Source organism: Mastomys coucha, unplaced genomic scaffold (assembly GCF_008632895.1).
Source record: "Mastomys coucha isolate ucsf_1 unplaced genomic scaffold, UCSF_Mcou_1 pScaffold6, whole genome shotgun sequence".
NCBI classification, from domain to species: domain Eukaryota; kingdom Metazoa; phylum Chordata; class Mammalia; order Rodentia; family Muridae; genus Mastomys; species Mastomys coucha.
The window spans coordinates 20,130,952-20,151,218 of NW_022196912.1; the positions used below are offsets into that span (position 1 = coordinate 20,130,952).

General features: G+C 42.8%; 1 protein-coding gene across 4 annotated transcripts in view; it reads right to left on the reverse strand.

The window, feature by feature from the left end:
* Positions 1-12,897, reverse strand: part of Spast (spastin) — a 48,202-nt gene extending 35,305 nt beyond the window's left edge. Inside the window, exons 1-2 of one of the 4 annotated variants that reach the window (XM_031357777.1) lie at positions 12,246-12,897; positions 360-446 (exon numbers count right to left, since the gene is read on the reverse strand). In XM_031357777.1, the coding sequence (XP_031213637.1) occupies positions 360-446; positions 12,246-12,654 (496 nt within the window). In that variant the 5' untranslated portion in view covers positions 12,655-12,897. The remainder of the gene's footprint in view (positions 1-359; positions 447-12,245) is intronic. The other 3 variants (XM_031357778.1, XM_031357776.1, XM_031357775.1) reach the window with 3 other exon arrangements.
* Between the last annotated feature and the right edge of the window lie 7,370 nt (positions 12,898-20,267).

The window sequence follows — 20,267 nt, forward strand, 5'->3', positions numbered from 1 at the left end:
CACCCTTATGCAAACCTGCTTTCAGAACTTTCAGTTACCGGTGATCATCTTCAGTCCAAAACAAATAAATGGAGAATTGCAAAAAGAAACAAGTCATAAATGTTGAATTGTGTGTAGAATTAATAACATATCACCTTTACCTGCTCTATCCCACCCTCATCATGAATAACCAAGCCATATGTGCTGCTGCCCCGTAGTCACTTAGCAGCCGTCCTGGGTATTAGTATAATACTTAGGGCTTGGCAGTACATGTAGTTTACTCCACCAGGAGCCCTGGCAGGGTTCTCCAAGAAGACAGGATTCGGAAGGAAGGACTACTGTAGAATTGGGGTGCAACAGAAACTATACATATTACCCACCTTGGCCTGTAACTATAACTGCGATTCCTTTTTCTAGTTCTTCGATACCTTTCTTATACCATTCCACAGCTTGTTCCTTCTGTCCTGCTTTAAAAACAAAAATCATTATTTGTATATGTCATGAATATGACAATGTAGCATCCACTGCTCCAGGTATCATATTGAGAGATTGCCACGCCCACAGGAAGAGGCTGTGTGTCTGAGAAGCATCTCCTATTATATGACTTCTATCTTAATATGTATGTCTCTTCATCAGGGAGACTAGAGTCCCAACGTTTTTCAAAATTTTAGGTTGTCTAAATTACACTTATTTGTTGATAGTGTGTGTGAGAGTGGAGCATACTAGCTACAACATGCACATGGGAAGCAGAAAAACCCATGGGAACCCACAGGTTTTTCTGCTTCCCCATATAGGTCCTGGGGTTGAACTCAGATCACCAGGCTTGTCACGTAAGCCATTTTACCACTGAACCATCCCTCTGACCCAAAATGTTAGGATGTTTTGTTTTGTTTTGAAGACAGGGTTTCTCTGTGTAGCCCTGGCTGTCCTGAAACTTACTCTGTAGACCAGGTTGGCCTCAATCTCAGAGATCCTCCGGCCTCTGCCTCCTGAGCGCTGGGATTAAGGGTGTGTGCCATCATGTGTGGCATTTTCAAACACAACTACTGTGATCACAAAATAGAATGAAATCTTTTTGCAGATACCATATACAACTAAAAAATATTTCTTTATGAGTGTGTGTGTATTCCCTATTCCCTCAGAGACCCCCACCTGCCTTTTAAAGAAAAGTTCTACATAGCACTCACTGTGCAGGCCAGGCTGGTCTTGAACTCAGAGATCTGTAACTTCTGTCTCCAGAAATGGGATTAAAGATATGTGCCACCATCCAGCTTCCCTTCCCTTTTCATCCCCAAATAAGTCAACCCTTACACCTGGCAACTTCTTACTTCTTGTTTACTTACTTATCATGTTATCAATTTGCTTAGTAAGTATTTAAAAAGCAGTGATAATGGTACATGAAGAAATTATTAAAAGCTTGTTATAAATCATCCTGGACATGGTGGCAAGAAGTTTACAAGTTCAAGGTCTTCCTCAGCTACAGAGCAAGTCTGAGGCTAGCCCAGGCTACAAGAGCCTTCCTCAGTTTATAGTAAAACAACTGAAACTTTGGGTGTTCGTCTTCCTGTTTCCTTCTTTTTTTGAAATGAAGTCTTTGTAACCCAGGTCTTAAAACACATATATATCTGAGGATGACCTTGAAATGCTGACCCTCTAAGTACCAGCTTACAAGCTAGGACTTACCAGGGCCCTACTATGCCTGGCTTCATTGCCCCACTTTCAATATGAAAATACTTGCTCACATGCATTGCTGGTTTTTTTTACTTAAAAAAAAAACAAAAACAAAAAACAAAAAACAAAAACAAAATGTAATGATATTTATATTCTGAGTGATGAGAGTATCACTACCAATGTCTGACTTCTGTACAATTTTTAAGGCCAAGTGGATAAATGCTAGCAAACAGAATTAAGTTAGCTTTTTGGCAGTGACTCTTCTCAATCTCATAGGCTCTCCTTTCCAAGAAGCCACTATCATGATCTCAGTACAAATCTTTCTAGTACAGACATTTCTACTATAGTCAATACTTGTAATATTTTTTTTATTTTTTATTTTTTGTTTTATTTTTTTTGAGACAGGGTTTCTCTATGTAGTCCTGGTTGTCCTGGAACTCACTTTACACACCAAGCGAGCCTTGAACTCAGATAAAGCTGCCTTGCCTCCAGAGTGCTGGGATTAAAAGCACATGCCAAGACTCTTCCCTTTCATTGATGTGTGTACATGTCTGTGCAGGGCACAAGCTGTTTCCTGTGCATATGGAAGGTGGAGGCTATGTCCACTATCTTCTTCTATTGCTCTCCACCTTACACATCACCACATATGCTGAGGCATGGTTGCATGTGCCACAGCGTGGTGTATGGAGAGCACACGGCAACTTGGTGTAGTCCTCTAACTTCTATCTTTACATGAGTTTAGGAATCCAACAGGATGCCAGGCTTGAGCAATGGGAGCTCTGACCTGTCCTGCATCTTACCAGTCCGTCTTGGTTTTTGAGACAGAGCTTTCTTTTAACTTGGAGCTTACTATTTTGGGTAGGAATGCCTGGCCAGAGAGTCCCTGGGAGCCACTGTCTCTAAGTACTTCAGCGCTGGGAAAACCAACCACATCTGGCTTTCACATGGGTGCTGGAGACCTGAAGTCAGGACCTCATGCTTGTGCAGCAAGCATCTACCCACTGAGATAGCTCCACAGCACTTCTGTATTTTTTTAATTCACACGTGAGATTGCTATAGAGATATACACAGCCCTTGCTGTCCTGGAATTCACTCTGTAGAAGAGGCTGGGCTCAAACTCAGAAATCCACCTGCCTTTGCCTCCCAAGTGCTGGGATTAAAGACGTGCGCCACCACTGCCTGGCAAAGATTTATTTTATGTATATGAGTGCACTGTAGCTGTCTTCAGACACACCAGAAGAGGGTGTTGGATCTCATTACAGATGGTTATGAGCCACCATGTGGTAACTGGGAATTGAACTCAGAACCTTTGGAAAAGCAGTCAGTGAGTACTGTTAACTGCTCAGCCATCTCTCCAGCCCGCTATTTTCTATAGCGATAGGTACCGAAGGGCAGGTGAGACAGATCAGAGGGAAAAAGTGCCTGCTGCCGAGGCTAACAACATGAGTTTGATATCCAGGGCTTGTATGGTAGAAGGAGAAAACTGATTCCTACAAGGGGTTATCTAACTTCCATACTTGTGCCATGGCAACACTTACCAAATAAATAAATAAAATGTTTTGTTTAAGTGTGTTTTAAATTGTTTAAACAGGTATTAAGTGAAATTCCACCATACTATTTGGTGGTGGAATATTGCCTCATTGGAGTAAGGGCCTGGGTTGCATCCCCAGCAATGCAAAAAAAGATAAGATCCTAAGAAGAGAACAGATCCTAGAGCTGGAGCATTAGCCCAAGGGTTAAAGGCGCTTGCTCCTGCAGAGGGCCAGAGCTGGGATCCCAGCCCCACATGGGAGCTCACAGCGTCTTTAACTCCAGACCAGGAGACAGGATGCCCTCTTAGAATCTCTTGAGTACTAGGCACATAGGTTGTGTAAATTTACATATAGGCAAAACACTCATGTACATAAAATAATGAAGAAAAACGCTTTTAAAATACTAAAAATTTAGGGCAGGGTTGGAGATCAGTGGCAAAACACCTGCTTAACGTGTCCACTGCCCGTGTTCAATCCCCAGTTCTCTCTCAAAAATCTATCAGACATGGTCCTAATTCTTTTTCTTTTTTTCAAATAGTGTTGCAATGAACATTCTATCCCTAAAAGCCATCTGCAGTTTCTCTGGCATATACATTGAACAACTGAAACAGTGAGGTATCAGGTCTTCCCGTCACCACAGGACAATGCTTAACAGAGCTGTTCTAATCTATACATATTCTTATTTAGATTTGTTATTATTACACTTATCTGTTTAGTGTTATGTGTGTGGGTGTGCCCCTGTAAAATACCCTGGTGGACGTCAGAGAACTGGCAGTGTCAGTTCTCTTTACCATAGCCCACGTCATCATGCTGGCAGGCACCTTTACGTGCTAAACCAGTGCTTCTCAATCTGTTGGTTGCAGCTATCAGAAAACACACTTTCTGATGGTCTTAGAAACTAAGACATTGCTCAGTAGCAAAATTATAGTTATTAAGTAGCAACAAAAATAAATTTATGGTTGGAGGTTCCTATGACCATGGGAAAAATGTTTTCTGATAGTTGCAACCCACAGGTTGAGAACCACCATACTAAACTATCTTGCTGGGCCCTTTTCCTTTTTTTTTTTTTTTTATTTTAATTCTTACTATTTTAAAGTGTCTGTGTGAGTATGTGCATGTGAGTGCAGGTGCCTGCACAAGTCAGAGATATCAGATGCCCTGGAGCTAGAGTTACAGGGAGATGTGACACTGCACATGGCTGCTGGCAATTGAACTTGGGTCCTTTTGAAGACAGCAGTATGTATTCTTAACTTAGAGCCATCTCTCTAGCCCCTGTCCTTTTCTTTATGGTACTGAAATTGAACCCAGGGCCTTGGGTTCATGCTAGGCAAGCACTTTAACACTAAGCTATATCCCCAAACCCAAACTATGCTCTTTTTTTTGTCTTCTTATGCTTTAAAGATTTTTATTTTACTGTTGTTGTTATTATTATTACTATTATTACTATTATTATTATTAGTGTATATGGGGGGGAAGAACATGTGAGCCATAGTGCGTATTTGGAGGTCAGAGGACAACTTTAGAAAGCTGGCTATCTCTCTCCTTCAGTGGTGAGTGTGAGGATTAAATTCTAGGCTGAGTATCAGGTACTTTGTGCTGTCTCACTGGTGTACTCTTAATGCCAATAGAGAGCTTGAGCTGGCAACATTCTCTAGTTTTAAGATTATATACTGGGGGGCTGGAGAGATGGCTCAGCACCCTTAGGACCACAGCACCCAGAGGACCCAGACTCAATTCCCAGAACTCCAATGTAGCTCACAACCACCCTTAACTTCAATTCCAGTAGGTCAGATGTCCTCCTTTTGACCTGCTCAGGCAGAAGGCATAAACATAGCATACATACAAAACAATCACATACATAAAAGAAAGAAATCTAAAAAAAAAAAAAACCTTAACGGAGACATATTTATTTAGCTTTGTCTCTGTATGTGCATGCAAGTGCTAGTGTAAGTCTGAAGACACCTTTCAGGAGACTTCTTTTCCTCCTGGGTGGGTCCTGAGGATTGAACAGGTTTGGCAGCAAAAGCCTTAACTGCTGAGCCATCTCTCTGGCCCACTGACATCAGCATTTGCTTGTCAGTTACACTTTCTCTAAAACTTTTTATTTTAAAATTAATTCTAAATGATAAAATGTATTATATGTGTCTGTATGTATACCGGGGACACAACCCACATGTGGAGGTCACAGGCCAACCTTGTGAAGGGATGATGCCCTCCTCCCACCTTTATGTGCCTTTTGTGGGTCCCAGGACAAACCCACACCATCAATTTTGAAGAAAAAGCCTTTTAGCCAAGAGTCACCTTGCAAGGCCTTCACTAGGGTGTAAAACTCAAGAGCATTTAAGCAAAACTTTTTTTTGAGAACTTGAATTAGAGATTTTGATACCTGATTTTAGGCAAAGGGCCAAGAGGCAATTAGAGATTTCTAAGAAAACACAAAAAGCAAAAGCCATAGAACTGGGGATAACCTAAACTTCAATAAATTCAAACCCCTGCTCTTCAATGCCAGTGTTCTGTTTTGTTTTTTTGGTTTTTTTTTCAAGACAGAGTTTCTCTGTGTAGCCCTAGCTGTCTTGGAACTTGCTCTGTAGACAAGGTTGGCCTCAAACTCTGCCTCCTGAGGACTGGGATTAAAAGGTATACAATACCACTACCCACCTTAATGCCAATGTTCTAACAATGAAAAGACACCAAACAAGCTTTTAAAAATTTCAAAAATACCATGCTTAATAAAGTATATGCAGCCAGAACACACAAAGGACTCTTAAAAAGCAATGATTAAAATGACCAAACAACGCAGGATGCAGTCTGGTGGTCAAGCATGTGCCTAGCATGTACAATGGTCCTGAGTTCAATCTCTAATTCCCAAGTGGGCAAAATGAAACAAACTGGGCTGTCCAAGAGAAGCAAAATGGTAAAGACACCCAATACCTCCACTTATCCGAGAAGACAAACTAAAACCCTTGTCTCCAGCCAGGCAGTGGTGGTGCACGCCTTTAATCCCAGCACTTGGGAGGCAGACAGGCAGATTTCTGAGATCCAGGCCAGCCTGCTCTACAGAGTGAGTTCCAGGACAACCAGGGCTATATAGTTACCCTGTCTTGAAAAACCTAAAACAAAACAAAACAAAACAAATAAACAAACAAACTAACAAACAAATCCGGTCTTCAGAGCAGCAGCACAGGCCTGTTGATCCCAGATCCTCAGAGTTAGAGGGGCAACAGGATCATAAGTTCAAGGTCTCACTGCAGAGTGACTTCAAGGACAACCTGGAGAACTTTCCGAAATCTTGTCTCAAAAACTAAAGCGAGGGTTAGCATGATGGCTCAGTGTGTAAAGGCACTTGCTACCAAGGCTGACCACTTGAGTTTGATCCCCAGGACCCACAGGATGGGTCAGAGACTGACTTCCACAGGAACACACTGTGGCATGCATGTATGCTCCATTCCACTCTGCTGCCCCTAACACAAACACACACACAAACTATTTTCTTCTTTTGTTAAGTAAAAGGAGGTCTAGAGATGTAGCTCAGAGATGGAATGCTTGTCAAACCAGTAAGTACAAGGCCCTAGGGTTCAATCCCTATCACCCAAATACAGAAATTCAAAGAAATGCCCATACATATCTAAATTTAAAACAGAAAAACCAAACCAGCTGTGGTGATTGAGTAAGACTGGCCCTCACAGGCTTTTTTTTTTTTTTTTTGGAATGGTTACTCACCAAGCAGTGTAAGGCTTTGAAAGAATTGGAAGGATTAGGAGGTGTGGCATTGTTGGAGCGGATGTGACCTTATTGGAGGATGTGGGTCACTGGGGGTGGGCTTTGAGACTTCAAAAGACCACACCAGCACCCATGCTTCACTCTCTGCCTGTGAATCAGGATGCAACTCCATTACTACTCTAGCTCCATGAGTACCTCCATGCTCCCAACATGCCCTCACTATGACTAAGTCTTTGAAATTGTAATTAAATGCTTTCTTTATAAGAGTTGCCTGGGTCATGGTTGTCTCTTCACAGCAATAGAACAATGATTAAGAAACCAACAAAAACAAACCACCCCAAAAATCTAATACAAATGGCAATGGACCAAAATTTCATGTTTGCTGGCCCTAATACAAGCTAGTACCATTAACTGGCTAAAGAGCCTGGTTCTTTCCTATGCTATTAACCCTATTTGGTTCATGATCCAGTAATTCTTTCATTTACATATTTAACCAGGAATAAGGGAACCATCTAAGGTCCACATTAACCACATACATTGTGACTAAAAAAACAAGACAAAACAAGGGATGGAGAGATGGCTCAGCAGTTAAGAGCACAAGCTGCTCTTCACAGAACACTGATTCAATTCCCAGCATTCACATGGTGTCTCACAATCTTCTGTAACTCCTATCCCAAGAGAATCAGATTCCCTCTTCTGACCTCTTTTAGTACACATACTGGTGTACACACATATAGGCAGGTAAAACATCCATACATATAAAATAAAATATATAGTTTTTAAATTGTCTTAAGCTGGGTGATGGTGGCACATGCCTTTAATCTCAGAACTAGGGAGGCAGAGGCAGGCGGATCTCTTGAACTAAGGTCAGCCTGGTTTACACAGTTCCAGGATAATCAAGGCTACATAGAGAAAAATCTCAAAAAGAAAAGAGGAAAAAAAAGGAAGAAAGAAAAAAGAAAAGATTAGACAAATAGATAAAGAAAAGAATAAATAAATAAAGTTTTAAGCTGGGCAGTGGGGCACATGCCTTAAATCCCAGCGCTTAGGGAGTCAGTGGCAGGTGGATCTCTGGATTTGAGGCCAAATTGGGAGTGAATTCCAGGATGGCTAAGGCTATACAGAGAAACCCTGTCTCAAAAATAAAGAAAAATGAAAAATCTAACCAAACCAAACCAAACAAACAAACAAAATAAAAAACAAAAACAAAAAAGAAGTTGTGGTATTTTTTTTTCTTGTTTTTGTTTTCCAAGGCAGATTTCTTCCTTTCTTTCTTCCTTTCTTTCTTTTTATTTTTTTTTGTTGTTGTTTTTTGGAGACAGGGTTTCTCTGTATAGCCCTGTCTATCCTGGAACTCACTCTGTAGACCAGGCTGGCCTCAAGCCCTGAGATCCATCTGCCTCTGCCTCCCAAGTCTGAGTGCTGGAATTTAAGGCGTGTGCCACTATCACCCATTTAAGACAACAAGCTTTAAAACAAAACAGAAAGCAAACAAGGCACAAGGCCTCTAATAGTGGCCATCTTTTCATCTTTTTTTGCAAATAACACTAAATGCTGAGCAGTCAGAAAGAAGGTGATGCTTGTGAAAAACTCATGTTCTTGTACTATTTTTTCGATACTCTAATTGGGAGGCCTTTGCAGCAGGGTCCCATCATGGTTGCTAAAGCCCCGTGCAGCTTACCAACTCCAAACACAGACCATGCTGGCCTTTAACCTCTGGTCATCCTCATGTTTTGCTTCTAATCAAGGAGAATTTCAAAAAGAATCCCCTTTTTCTTTCAGTTTTTGAAAACAGGGTTTTGTAGAGCTTACTATGCAGTTCAAGCTGGCCTCGAGCCTCACTAATCATCCTGCCTCAGCTTCCTAAGTGCTGGGCACCGCTGTGACCCACCATAGTCCACTAAAGCAGTCAAAAAGCAAAAGGGAACTAAGTCTGAGGTTAACCCTTTCCACAGGGTAGACTTCTCTCTACCCTCAATCTAGGAAGACAGATGTGGACAGACTTTTGTGTGTTTCAAATAATGTACAATGCTGAACTACACAAAGTTAGAAAATCAGTGCTGGAAGTGGAGGCACATACCTTTAACCCCAGCACTCAGGAAGAGGAGACAGATGGATGGGCCTCTGAATTTGAGGCTAGCCTGGTCTACATACTGACTTTCAGGACAGCCAAAACAAACAAAAAATATTAGACAATTATATGGTGTGGTAGTTTGAATGAGAATGTTCCCTATACATGTGTGTGTTTAAACACCTGGTCCTCTGTGGTGCTGTTTGGGAAGCTGAGAGGTGTCTGTGGTCTTGCTGGAGGAAGAGTACCGCTGGAGGTGGGCCTTGAGAGTTTGAAGACGCCCATTTCCTCTCTGTTCATTTTCTCATTTCTTGCTTAAGGTGCAGGTATGAGTTCTCAGCTTGCTACTTCAGCCACATGCCTCCCTGCCTACTGCCATGCCTCCTTGCCATGAGGGTGATGAACTCTAGCACACTGGAGCTGTAAAGCCCAAATATGAACATGACTAAGAGGGCTGAGCCCGATAACCTGACAATCTGAGTTTGATTTTGCGGTCCCCCCTAGTAGGACAGAACTAAACAGCACAGGTTAACCTCTGACTTCCACACTATGCACTATGTGCACCATGTACATCCAGAAAAAAACACACACAACAGGAAAATTAGTAAATAAAATTGTGGAAAAAATTTAACTGATGAGGACTATTTTATTTAAATACTTTTGTTCTTGATGCCAGAGTCCTCAGCCTACAACATCCTGAAAAACTGGTTCACTTTCTCACAGCACACTGCAGCCCTTACAGTTAGGTACTACCAATCTGAGAAACTGAACCACACCCTCTGAACCTCCATCTTTGTATTATGTAGGAGATCTCACACTTATTTATCAATAGGCATCATACAAAACATGCTAGGTCATGTTCTAGTTAATCCAAAGATCCATGATTACAACTCTTTTCCTCAAGTATTTGGACTGTCTCTTTCCCAGTACTAAAAAGAGAGAAACAACAGCTAGGCAGTGGTGATGCACAACCTTAATCCCAGCACTCAGGAGGCAGAGGCAGGAAGATCTCTGAGTTGGAGGCCAGCCTGGTCTATCGAGCAAGTTCCAGGAAAGCCAAGGCTACACAGAAAAACCAGGTCCCAACAAAACAAAACAGAACAGAAACAGAGTGAGAAAGAGAGAAAGAGAGAGAAAGGGAGAAAGAGGGAGAGAGAAATATTGATCAATATGAAATCATATACGCTTGACAGAGAACAAGGAGGGATACATGGGATTTTGAGGAGGAAAGGAATGGGAGGAATGATTTAATTATAATCTTAAATAAATAAATAAAATCAAAGAATGAGCCTATATTAAGTTTGACTGTCTAACTCTTGTTCTTCGTTCTGCTACTTTGAGCCCACTCTTTGATTCTTCATATATAAATGGATGTCACAGATTATCTCTCTTTCAAAGAAGTTCAACCATTGGAATGCCTTACAAAACTCATTGGCTCAGTAAAGGTTTACTGGTTGCTCTTGCAGAGAATCTGACTGGGCTCAGCACTGAACTCAATACGGTGGTTCACAACTGTAACTCCTGTCATAGGGGATCCATCCCCTGACCTTGGTAGGCACTGCACACATTTGGTGAGTGACATATCTAATGGATGGCAACGTAAGACATGGCCACGGCTGACAGTGTACTAGAGTCAGCGAGCTTCTGAAGACTGCATACCCAAGTCAGTCTATCTGCTCACACATCTGTACGCAGTGGAAAGAAAACCAAAGTCTCTTGGACGGAAGCTCTGAGTTGTCAAGTATAGCCGAAAGTTGGCAGACTTCAAATAGTAACTCTTTCCCAGCACTTGGGAGCCAGAGGCAGGTGGATTTCTGAGTTCGAGGCCAGCCTGGTCTACAGAGTGAGTTCCAGGACAGCCAGAGCTACACAGAGAAACCCTGTCTTGAAAATACCAAAACCAAACCAAACCAAACCAAAACAAAACCAAAACTCTTTTTTTTCTCTTTCTTTTTTCTTCCTTTTTTTTTTTTTGTTTTGTTTTTCGAGTGAACTCTTTTTCAATTATAGAATTAAAGCTAGGCTACAAATTTTCTAATACACTAAGGGAAAAAAACTTTAGGCTAGAAGAGAACCATGAAAATACAGATCCAGTTTACTTTTTGCTTTGTTTTGAAACAAGGTCTTGCTATGTAGCCTACAACGGCTGGCAGCCTTAACTGTCCCAAGTGCTAAGATTACAAGACTTTGCCACTACCCCCAAAACGCCATCTTTATTTCTTTACTTCTTTTAGTTTTTCAAGACAGGGTTTCTCTGTGTAGTCATGGCTGTCCTGGAACTCACTCTGTAGACCAGGTTGGCCTCGAACTCAGAAATCCGCCTGCCTCTGCCTCCCAAGTGCTGGGACTAAAGGCGTACACCACCACTGCCTGGCTCTCCACACAAGTTTAAAATGAACGGTTAGCATAGATTTGGGGCCACCTGCTTCCATCTTGTAAATAGTAACTTCACCTGTAAAAGACCTGTCCTGATGATAGTACTCTCACCTCAGAGACACATACAAAGTGAACTGCACAATGCCCGCCACGCAAAGGTTAGAAGGTGCTGCTTGAAGGAAACCTGAAGTATGCAGTATTCCTTCCTTCACTCGAGGCAGGAGCTTTGTTTTAGGTTCCATGGCATAATGATACATGCGTGTTTACCCAACTCATTCATTTAACATTTTTAACATTAAAATTTAGAAACTCGAGTGTGCCTTGGAATAAAGATTTAATAAAAATCAAAGCAACCAGCGGTTGAAATACAGCTCAATAAAAAAAAAAAAACTTCAAGACTCACTATATTGATAAAAATAATTCATGAAACTTCAGAATATGGCAATATATGCAGCTATCCCTTTCAAATTCAAGTCAACACTTTTCCTTTTTTCCTCCCTCTCCAAGCACTACAGAACTCTCCTCATTAAGTTTATACACAGCTTCTTCGAAAACAAAACCTTTTGGAATCCCAGCTCAGAGAAAGCAACATTGTTTACAGTATTAGAAAGAATCCCGTGTGGTCACTCTAGACCAACTGTCACTGTCATCAGCACGCCTGGGTGTCTCACAGGGACTTGGGTAATGTACAAGTGTGGGGGTGCCGGAACAAAGTAGAGCTAGGGCGCCCTGAAAGGGGTGAGGATCTACTAACTAGGTGTAGGTAGCAAAGCAGGGTCTGGCCTGTGGGGACTCGGACTCCCGGGGCAGATCAACTCCGGGGGTGCAGGCAAGGGACGCAGGTGGCGTCCTCCCAGGGCCGCCCGCCGCCGCCGCCTCCCTCCAGCCCCTAGTACCTTTCTCTTCTTCGTCGATGCGTAGGGCAATGGAGATGTACTCGAAGGCCTGCTTGTGGAAGACGCGGACGCTCTCGGCCTCGCCACCCGGTCCGGGCGCCGGGGGTGAGGGCGAGGCGGGCGCCGGCGCGGTCCCGGAGCTCCTCTTGGCCGCCATGAGGGCGCGGGAGAAGCGCTGGCAGAGCCACGCGAAGAGGAGCCCCAGGCGGCAGGCCAGCAGGCGCAGCAGGGCGAAGCCGACGACCAGCGGGTGCGCGAAGTAAAACAGGTTCCGCTTAGGCGGCGAGCCGGGCGCAGGGGCCGGGCCGGCGGCAGGGGCGGGGACCGCGGCGGGGGGCGGAGGCCGGGCGGGCGCCGGGCTCGCGCCGCCGGAGCCTTTCTTCTTCCGTCGTCCGGCCGGAGAACTCATTCACAGCTCCCACTGCCGCCGCCGCCATAACCCGCTTCCCGCAGACGGACGGCGACCGAGCGGCAGCGGCGGCCACGGAGCGGCTCGCGCGCCCACGGAGCCCGGGAGCCTGGCACCTGCACGCGCCGCTCGCCGGCCCCGCCCCTCTCCTCCGCTGGCCGGGAGCGCAACCCCGCGGTCCCCTCCTCCTGCGGCGGCCGGTGGCTCCCTCCCCTCCTCGTCCTCTGTCCTCTGGCCCGCTGGCACCTCTCTGCGGCGGCCGTGCACGCGCACGTCCTCGGTGTCTGTCTCTAGTGCGCGCGCGTACTCCGCCGTCTTTGTTGACCGGGGAGCTTGTGCGCATGTGCGGGCCACCCCGCGCCCCACGCCCCTGCTATGCCCCTTACTCTGGGAGCTACTGTTCTGAAGGCGCGGTTCGGCTTGTCCTGGTCCCAGAAGTTCGTCGCTCAGCAGATTTTTTTCGGCTTTTGAAGAATCAGAACAGGGGAGCTTTGATAGTAAATTTAAGAATGGGGGTTACAGCGTGAGTGGCTTTACTAGTCCTCAGGTCTGCTGTTTCTCAGTGCGGCTGTTTGCCTTTGTGTGAGACGAGGTGTCTTCTCCATGCTGGCCTCCAACTTCTGTTGTAGCTGAGGAAGGAGGCCTTCAACTCCTGATCCTTCTGCCTCCGTCTCCCCAAAACTAGGACTACAGGTGTGCATCATTACTTCCATTTTCTTATTTATCTTTATGTTCTGCTAGTTGAGCTAATAGGTCTTTTGCAAAGGATGGCTGATCTAAGTTTCATATCAGAGGCAGTGTGTAGCAATTTGGGTTATCTGAGAGGGAAACAGGTGCAGAGACAAAGTTCAAGACATCCTAAACGGAAAACGTTATTACCACGAGGGCCACGAACCCTACTTTCTTCAACTAACCTATTACATGTTTGTATTATTTCAGAATTAATTATGTAAATGCGGTCATTCTTGGGTTTTGCAGTTACCATACTGAGTAGAATCCATACTATCTGTGTGTGCACGTGAATGTGTGTATATGTCTTCACCGTTTCTTTATTCCTTTGATAGGCTACCTATCTAATCAGTATTTCCCATATTCTAATGATCAGCAGTTGTTCCACAGATCCCAGACCAATCAAGAGGTAGGCCAGTCAGACTCCTGCGAACTGGCATCTTGAAATAGAAATTAGTTGAAATCAAAAACTCTTAAGAGCCAGTCGATGCCATCTATATTCTCAGATCCTTTGGGTTCCTATAGAGCCTATCCAAAAAACTATTCAGCCTTTTTTCTTTCTCCCTACCTCTCCCATTTCCTCCTCCTTCCCCACCACTCCTTGGTCTCTGTCTTTAAAAACAAACAAACAAACAAACAAACAAACAAGCAAACAGAATCACTGCCTCCATTTCAGTTAGCCACAATTGCTTCTTGTTGCCTAAATGAGTGAATACTAACAAAGTCTATTGTTTCCAGTGTGAGGCATACAGCTCCCCTGTGAGAGCATAGGAGAATCCCTGTATTCTGCTGAAACTATATTCCCTACCAATATAAATATCACAGATTGCTGCAAAAATTACCTCCAGTGTTTCCCACTGCCACCTGCCTTCTTTTCTGCTTCTGTCCTGATTGTATTTTTCACATTCTGCAATGTTTCTGCCTTTCAAATTTGTATTCCTTTCAATTCCCTTTATCCAGTAAGCTCTGATTCTCTTTCGAACCATATAGTAGTAGTTGTGTGAAATCAATCATATTCTACCTATCTATCTATCTATCTATCTATCTATCTATCTATCTATATGTGTGTGTGAAGTAGATAAAAGGATGTACACATAAATATATATGTATACATAGGTAAATAAAAATAAGGTGTAAGATATATGTTTTATACATATGTCAACTAAATAAAAATAAGCTGTACAAACCTATATGCACAATTTGAGGAGATAGCAAATTGCCTTTAATTGTAGAGGCAGGTACCATCCTGAATGGTGTATTAATCCTTCTCATGTGTGTATCCTGTAAATCTTTTAATAAAACATTTTTCTTTGCTTTATTTATTTATGGCAGAGTCTATAAATAAATGAAGGCTGTAGCTGGCCTTCAACTCAGAGAGATCCTCCTGCCTCTGACACTCAAGTAGCACCACCATTCCTGCCAAATGTAAGCATTTCTAAGCAATCTGTTCTGTAGTTTTACCCGGTCTGCCTTGACTTTATACAATGTTATTATATTCTTACTTTGGTTTTACTCCCCATTCTTTAAATGAATGACTTTTCTCATATTGGCTCCTAGAGCTATTTCTGGTTATAACAGTTGCAGTACATTTATTTTCTTTCATTGCTGTGTGGTATTGCATTATACTAATCTACCAAGGTTTATTTTGCCATGCAACTGATAATTGATATTTAGTTTGGTGCAAGATTTTTATCCCTATGTCACTTATTTTCCTTTGGTGTGGGAGAGCTAACCCAGGACCTCCCAATACTAAGAGAGTCTTCTATCACTGAGCTACATTCCCAGCCCCAATGTGACTCAACAGTAGTTCAAAGCCATCTTTGTCTACATGGTAAATTCCATGCCACTTTGAACTACAGGAGACACTGCTTCTAAAAGATAAAAAAGGGGACATGGCATGGCACATGGAGTAAAAATGTTTGCCCCACACATTTGATGACCTGAGTTTGATCCCCAAAAGTTGCCCTTTGACCTCCATAAGCACTCCCCAGCTCCCATTATACACGAGCATGGAATCAACAAAACAGACATCCTCCATCATTTTCAGGGATCTTGAAGTAGTAACCAGCTTCCAGGTTTGTTATGTAATATTTAGTGCCGCAGACGGTGCCTGACATCAAACTGATGCTTGTTGAATGAAGAATGGCCCTCCCACTCTCCTGTATGCTTATACAGCAGTCTAACTAAATGGACTATTCTGAGGTGTCTCGGGTTCTTTTTCTTTCCTAGACCACAGTTGCCCTAGGTCAGTTTCTTTTACTTGGAATGCCTTCTCCTTCCACTTACTACTAAAGTCTAAGGTTTTTCTGACAAGATCTTGATAAGACTCTGCCTTAGGCCCTCAAGCAAAAATGTTTCTATTTTTAGATTCTTAGACAATGTAGTAGTTACATACTATGGCTCTTTATGTTATATTGTCCTGTGTGATCTTTATTTAAACACTTGTTTACCTCCTGGTATACATTGCTAACTTACTGAAGCCTCGTCATACTTCATATGTTGTATCCCACTTTCTGCATTTAGCCTGATTATCTTACATATCTAACTTACTTAACTGGAAAAGCAATCCATTCATGGTGACTGTATTAATTTTTTTTTTTGAGATGGGGGAGGAGAGAACATGCCATTCCAAAATATCCTGACTTAAAATAGTCATATTTTTTTTCTCACAACTCTACGAGTCAGCAGTTTGGGATTGGTTTAGTTAGGTGGTTCTTCTAATGGTTTTACTTTGGGTAAATTATGTACATGCAAGTCCAGTTTGACTGAATGGTTTGGATATCCCAGACAACCTCAGTCAACTGTCCAGATATTGTTTGTAACTATTGGATGAGACATATTTCTAGCAAGACAATTTAAACTATGGGCCAGCAAAATGGCTCGGTGAGTATGGACGCTTGCCACAATGCCTGATGACCTGAGTTTGATCCTGGGAACATCTGGTAGAAGGAGAGGACCAACCAACTCCCTCCTGCAAGTTGCCCTCTGACCTCCAGAAGAACATGAAGCACATATGCCTACACACATAGACAACACACACAAACAAATAAATGGAGAGAAACATTTAAACACCTTTGTATGATATATGGCTTCAAGAGTGTATAGATAATAAACTGCAAATTTACACATTGTTATTTCTGCTCCATTTTATTGTCAAAACAAGTTGAAGGTAAAGCTGAAAGGATAGTTTATAGGGAGGGATTACTGTGGCCATTTTTGGAAGTAATTCGACATAAAGATCCTGTGTTGAATTTCCTTTGAACTTTGATTCAAATAGGAACTCAAAAGGATTTTGTTATCAAAGAAACCATTTCCCAGGTGATAGGTTATTTCTCTGCCAGTGAAATGAGCCAATTCAAACCCGATTAGATTAAAGGCAGGTTTATTGGGAAGCTGATCTTGGTGAGTTCACTGGCCCCAAGGATTGAGACAAGGGAAGTCACCAAGGGGAGAGGGGAGGGGAGAAAAAGAGAGAAAGGGCATGCTTAGAGAGAGAAGAGAAAGAGGAAGGGAGAGGGAGGGAGAGAGGGAAGAGAGAGAGAGAGAGAGAGAGAGGGAGAGAGAGGGAGAGGGAGAGGGAGAGGGAGAGAGAAAGGGAGGGAGGGAGGGAGGGAGGGAGAGAGAGAGAGAGAGAGAGAGAGAGAGAGAGAGAGAGAGAGAGAGAAGGAGAGAAGGAGAGAAGGAGAGAGAGAGGGGGAGAGAGAGAGAAAGAGAGAGAGGAAGAAAGAGAGAAGAGCTCAAAATGTCTGGGTTATATACGTTATATATAAAATGCCTCTGGAGGGAAGAGCCGCCCAGCCCCTGTGCTAGAAAGTTCAAAGTTGGGAGAACCTAGAGGCCAGGTCTGCTTTGATATGTAAAATATGCACTGATGGGCTGGCGAGATGGCTCAGCGGGTAAGAGCACTGACTGCTCTTCCTAAAGGTCCTGAGTTCGGATCCCAGCAACCACATGGTGGCTCACAACCACCCATAATGAGATCTGACACCCTCTTCTGGTTCATCTGAAGACAGCTACAGTGTACTCATATACATAAAATAAATAAATAAATAAATCTTTAAAAAAAAATATGCACTGATAAACTTCAGTCTTCAGATCAAAAGGCCAGGTATTTTTTTCTGAATCATAACCTTGATCTGGGTGACTGGTGTGATGGAAGGCAGAAGCAAGCATAGATCTCTCTGAGTCTGAGGCCAGCCTTATTCCCACTGTAGGGTCTACAACAGACAAGGCTACGGAGGCCCTATACTCTATCTGGGAAGAGGGGAGGCTGGAGAGATGGCTGTGTTTATAGCACTTGCTGCTCTTGCCTAACGTCTGTATTTGGGTCCTAGCACCATACTTTCCAGCTCCCAAGTGCCCTTAACTCCAGTTCCAGAGGATCTAACACTTTCTTTTGGTCTCTTTGGCCACCTGCATGCTTGTGATATATAACACACACACTAAATAAATAAATAAGTCATTTTTTTTTTGTTTGTTTGTTTTTAGCTAGGCTTGGTGGTAAATGTCTTTAATCTCAGCAGTTGAGAGGGAGGGATGGGGATCTCTGATTTAGAGACCAGCCTAGTCTACAGAGCAAATTCCAGGACAGCCAGGGCTCCACAGAGAAATCTTGTCCACCTCCTCCTCCCCAACCCCCAAAGCCCATTGTTTTTAAAAACTAGTTTGAGATTCTTAAAGTATGCTACTTGCCCAATATCACATATTAATTCAATATCACATTTTAATTACACATCTGTTCTAGTGATTTTGTAAAAATCTCAGTTTCGCACTGGAGACATGGTTATGTGGTTAAAAGTACTGGCTGCTCTCTCAAAGGACCTGGGTTCAGTTCCCAGCACCCATATGGTAGCTCACAACTAGTTGAAGAGTCTGACCCCACCTCCATTTTGACCTTCTCAGGAACCAGACACACATGTGATACACAAACATACATTTAAGCTGGGGAGTGGTGGTGGCACACACCTTAATCCCAGCACTTGGGAGGCAGAGGCAGTTGGATTTCTGAGTTCCAGGCCAACATGGTCTACAGAGTGAGTTCCAGGACAGCCAGGGCTATACAGAGAACCCTGTCTCGAAAAACAAAACAAAACAAACAAACAAAAATATATATGCATATAAAGTAAATAAATAAATAAATACCAAAACAAAACAAAAAAACCAAAAACCATATGTTCAGGCAATACTAATAAGCAGAAAAACAAAAAAATGTAAAAACAAAAAATCACAGTTCCTATAATAACATTTTTCTTCAATCCACTTACATTTTACATTATATGAATTGTGTGATGTATGTGTATGTATGTATGTATTATGTATTATGTATGGTAGCCCTGGGGCAGGAATGAGCCTCCTTTTTTTGGTTGTTTTGTCCAGATAAGGTCTCTCAACATTCTGGAACTCACTATGTAGAACCAGGCTGCCCTGAATTCACAGAGCTCCCCCTGTCGCTGAGTACTGGGATTTGCCCAGTGTGAGCTTTCACTTTTAGCTTGTTTGCCAAGTCTCTGCCACTCTTTTTGTTATGTGGCATGCAAGTATGTCTATATACCATGGGTGTGAAAGACTGTCAAAGGCCAGAAAACATTAGATCCCCTGGAACTAGAGTTATAGCCTGGTGAGAGCCACATGTATGTGCTAGGAACTGAAAATTCCATCCACTGCAAGAGCTCTTAGCCACTGCCAGCACTCTTATCCACTGAGCCATCTCTCCAGCCCCCATATTTAGTTGTTTGTTTGTCCTTTCTTTCTTTCTTGGAGGGTAGTATTTGTTGTTTTAGCAAGGCCTCATGGTATAGTCCATCCTAACCTCAAACTCATGGCAATCCTCCTGCCTCACCTTACTGAGTGAGGAGATTACAGGTTGAGCCACCATCCCTCATTCACTTTGTCTGCATTTACATGGCAGAATACAGTTTTGGAGATTGGACATGTTGCTCAGTAGGTAGAATGCTTGCCTGACATTCCTGCAATGCTGCTAACAGCCCTGAGCATTGTATAAAACAGGTATGGTACCATATGCCTAAATTCCAGAGCCAGGGAGATGGAGGCAGAAGGATCAGAGGTTCAAGGTCATTCTTAGTTATATTGAAAAATCAGTGCCAACCTGGACTATGTAAAACCCTATCTCAAAGATTGAAAAAAAAAAGTAATGATGGGATTGATAATCAATAAGACTGGCATTGCTCACCATTTATTATTTGTATGGAATAAGATATGGAGTGACTTCTTAATCAGTTAAGCCATCTGTAAAATGGGTGTAATAATAACTAAATTAAAAATTAAAGAATACACTTAAAATGTCCAGCATACTTTCGTGATCTAACAATGCATCCTTCCCTTTATCTACAGAGACTGTCCAGATTTCTAGCTCTGGTGGCTATCTTCCTTTTTCATAATTTTTATTCACAGCTTCTGTCCCTTGACACTATACTCACTTTGTGAATTAACATATTCCTAAATTTTTTCTTGAGAAAAACAGTGCCACAATATTCCCCTAATCATATTGTTAAAACTCTGAACTTTTGAAGTCTGAGCTCATTTCTGGATGTTTGGACAGCCTTTTGGAGTTTGGGGAATTTCCAATTGGAGTTTTTTTAAACACTTAAACTCTGCCTGGACTGAAGATCTAAAACCTTCTTAGCCAGTGTGACAGTCTCCCAATTCTTAGGTTATAAGAACTTTCCGGACACTTAATCTCAAATTGAATCTGGAACAGTTTCTCCAGGACACAAAACGAGAAGCTGAGAGAAGGCAGGTGACCAAGCCTGGGCACCCAGTCACCTTGTCCCTTTAGTCCATTGCTCTGTGGAAGTGCCTCCAGCAGGCGGTTTTTGGTTGTATGTTGGGTCAAGGTTATTGTTTGCTTTTTCTCCAGCTCTGTG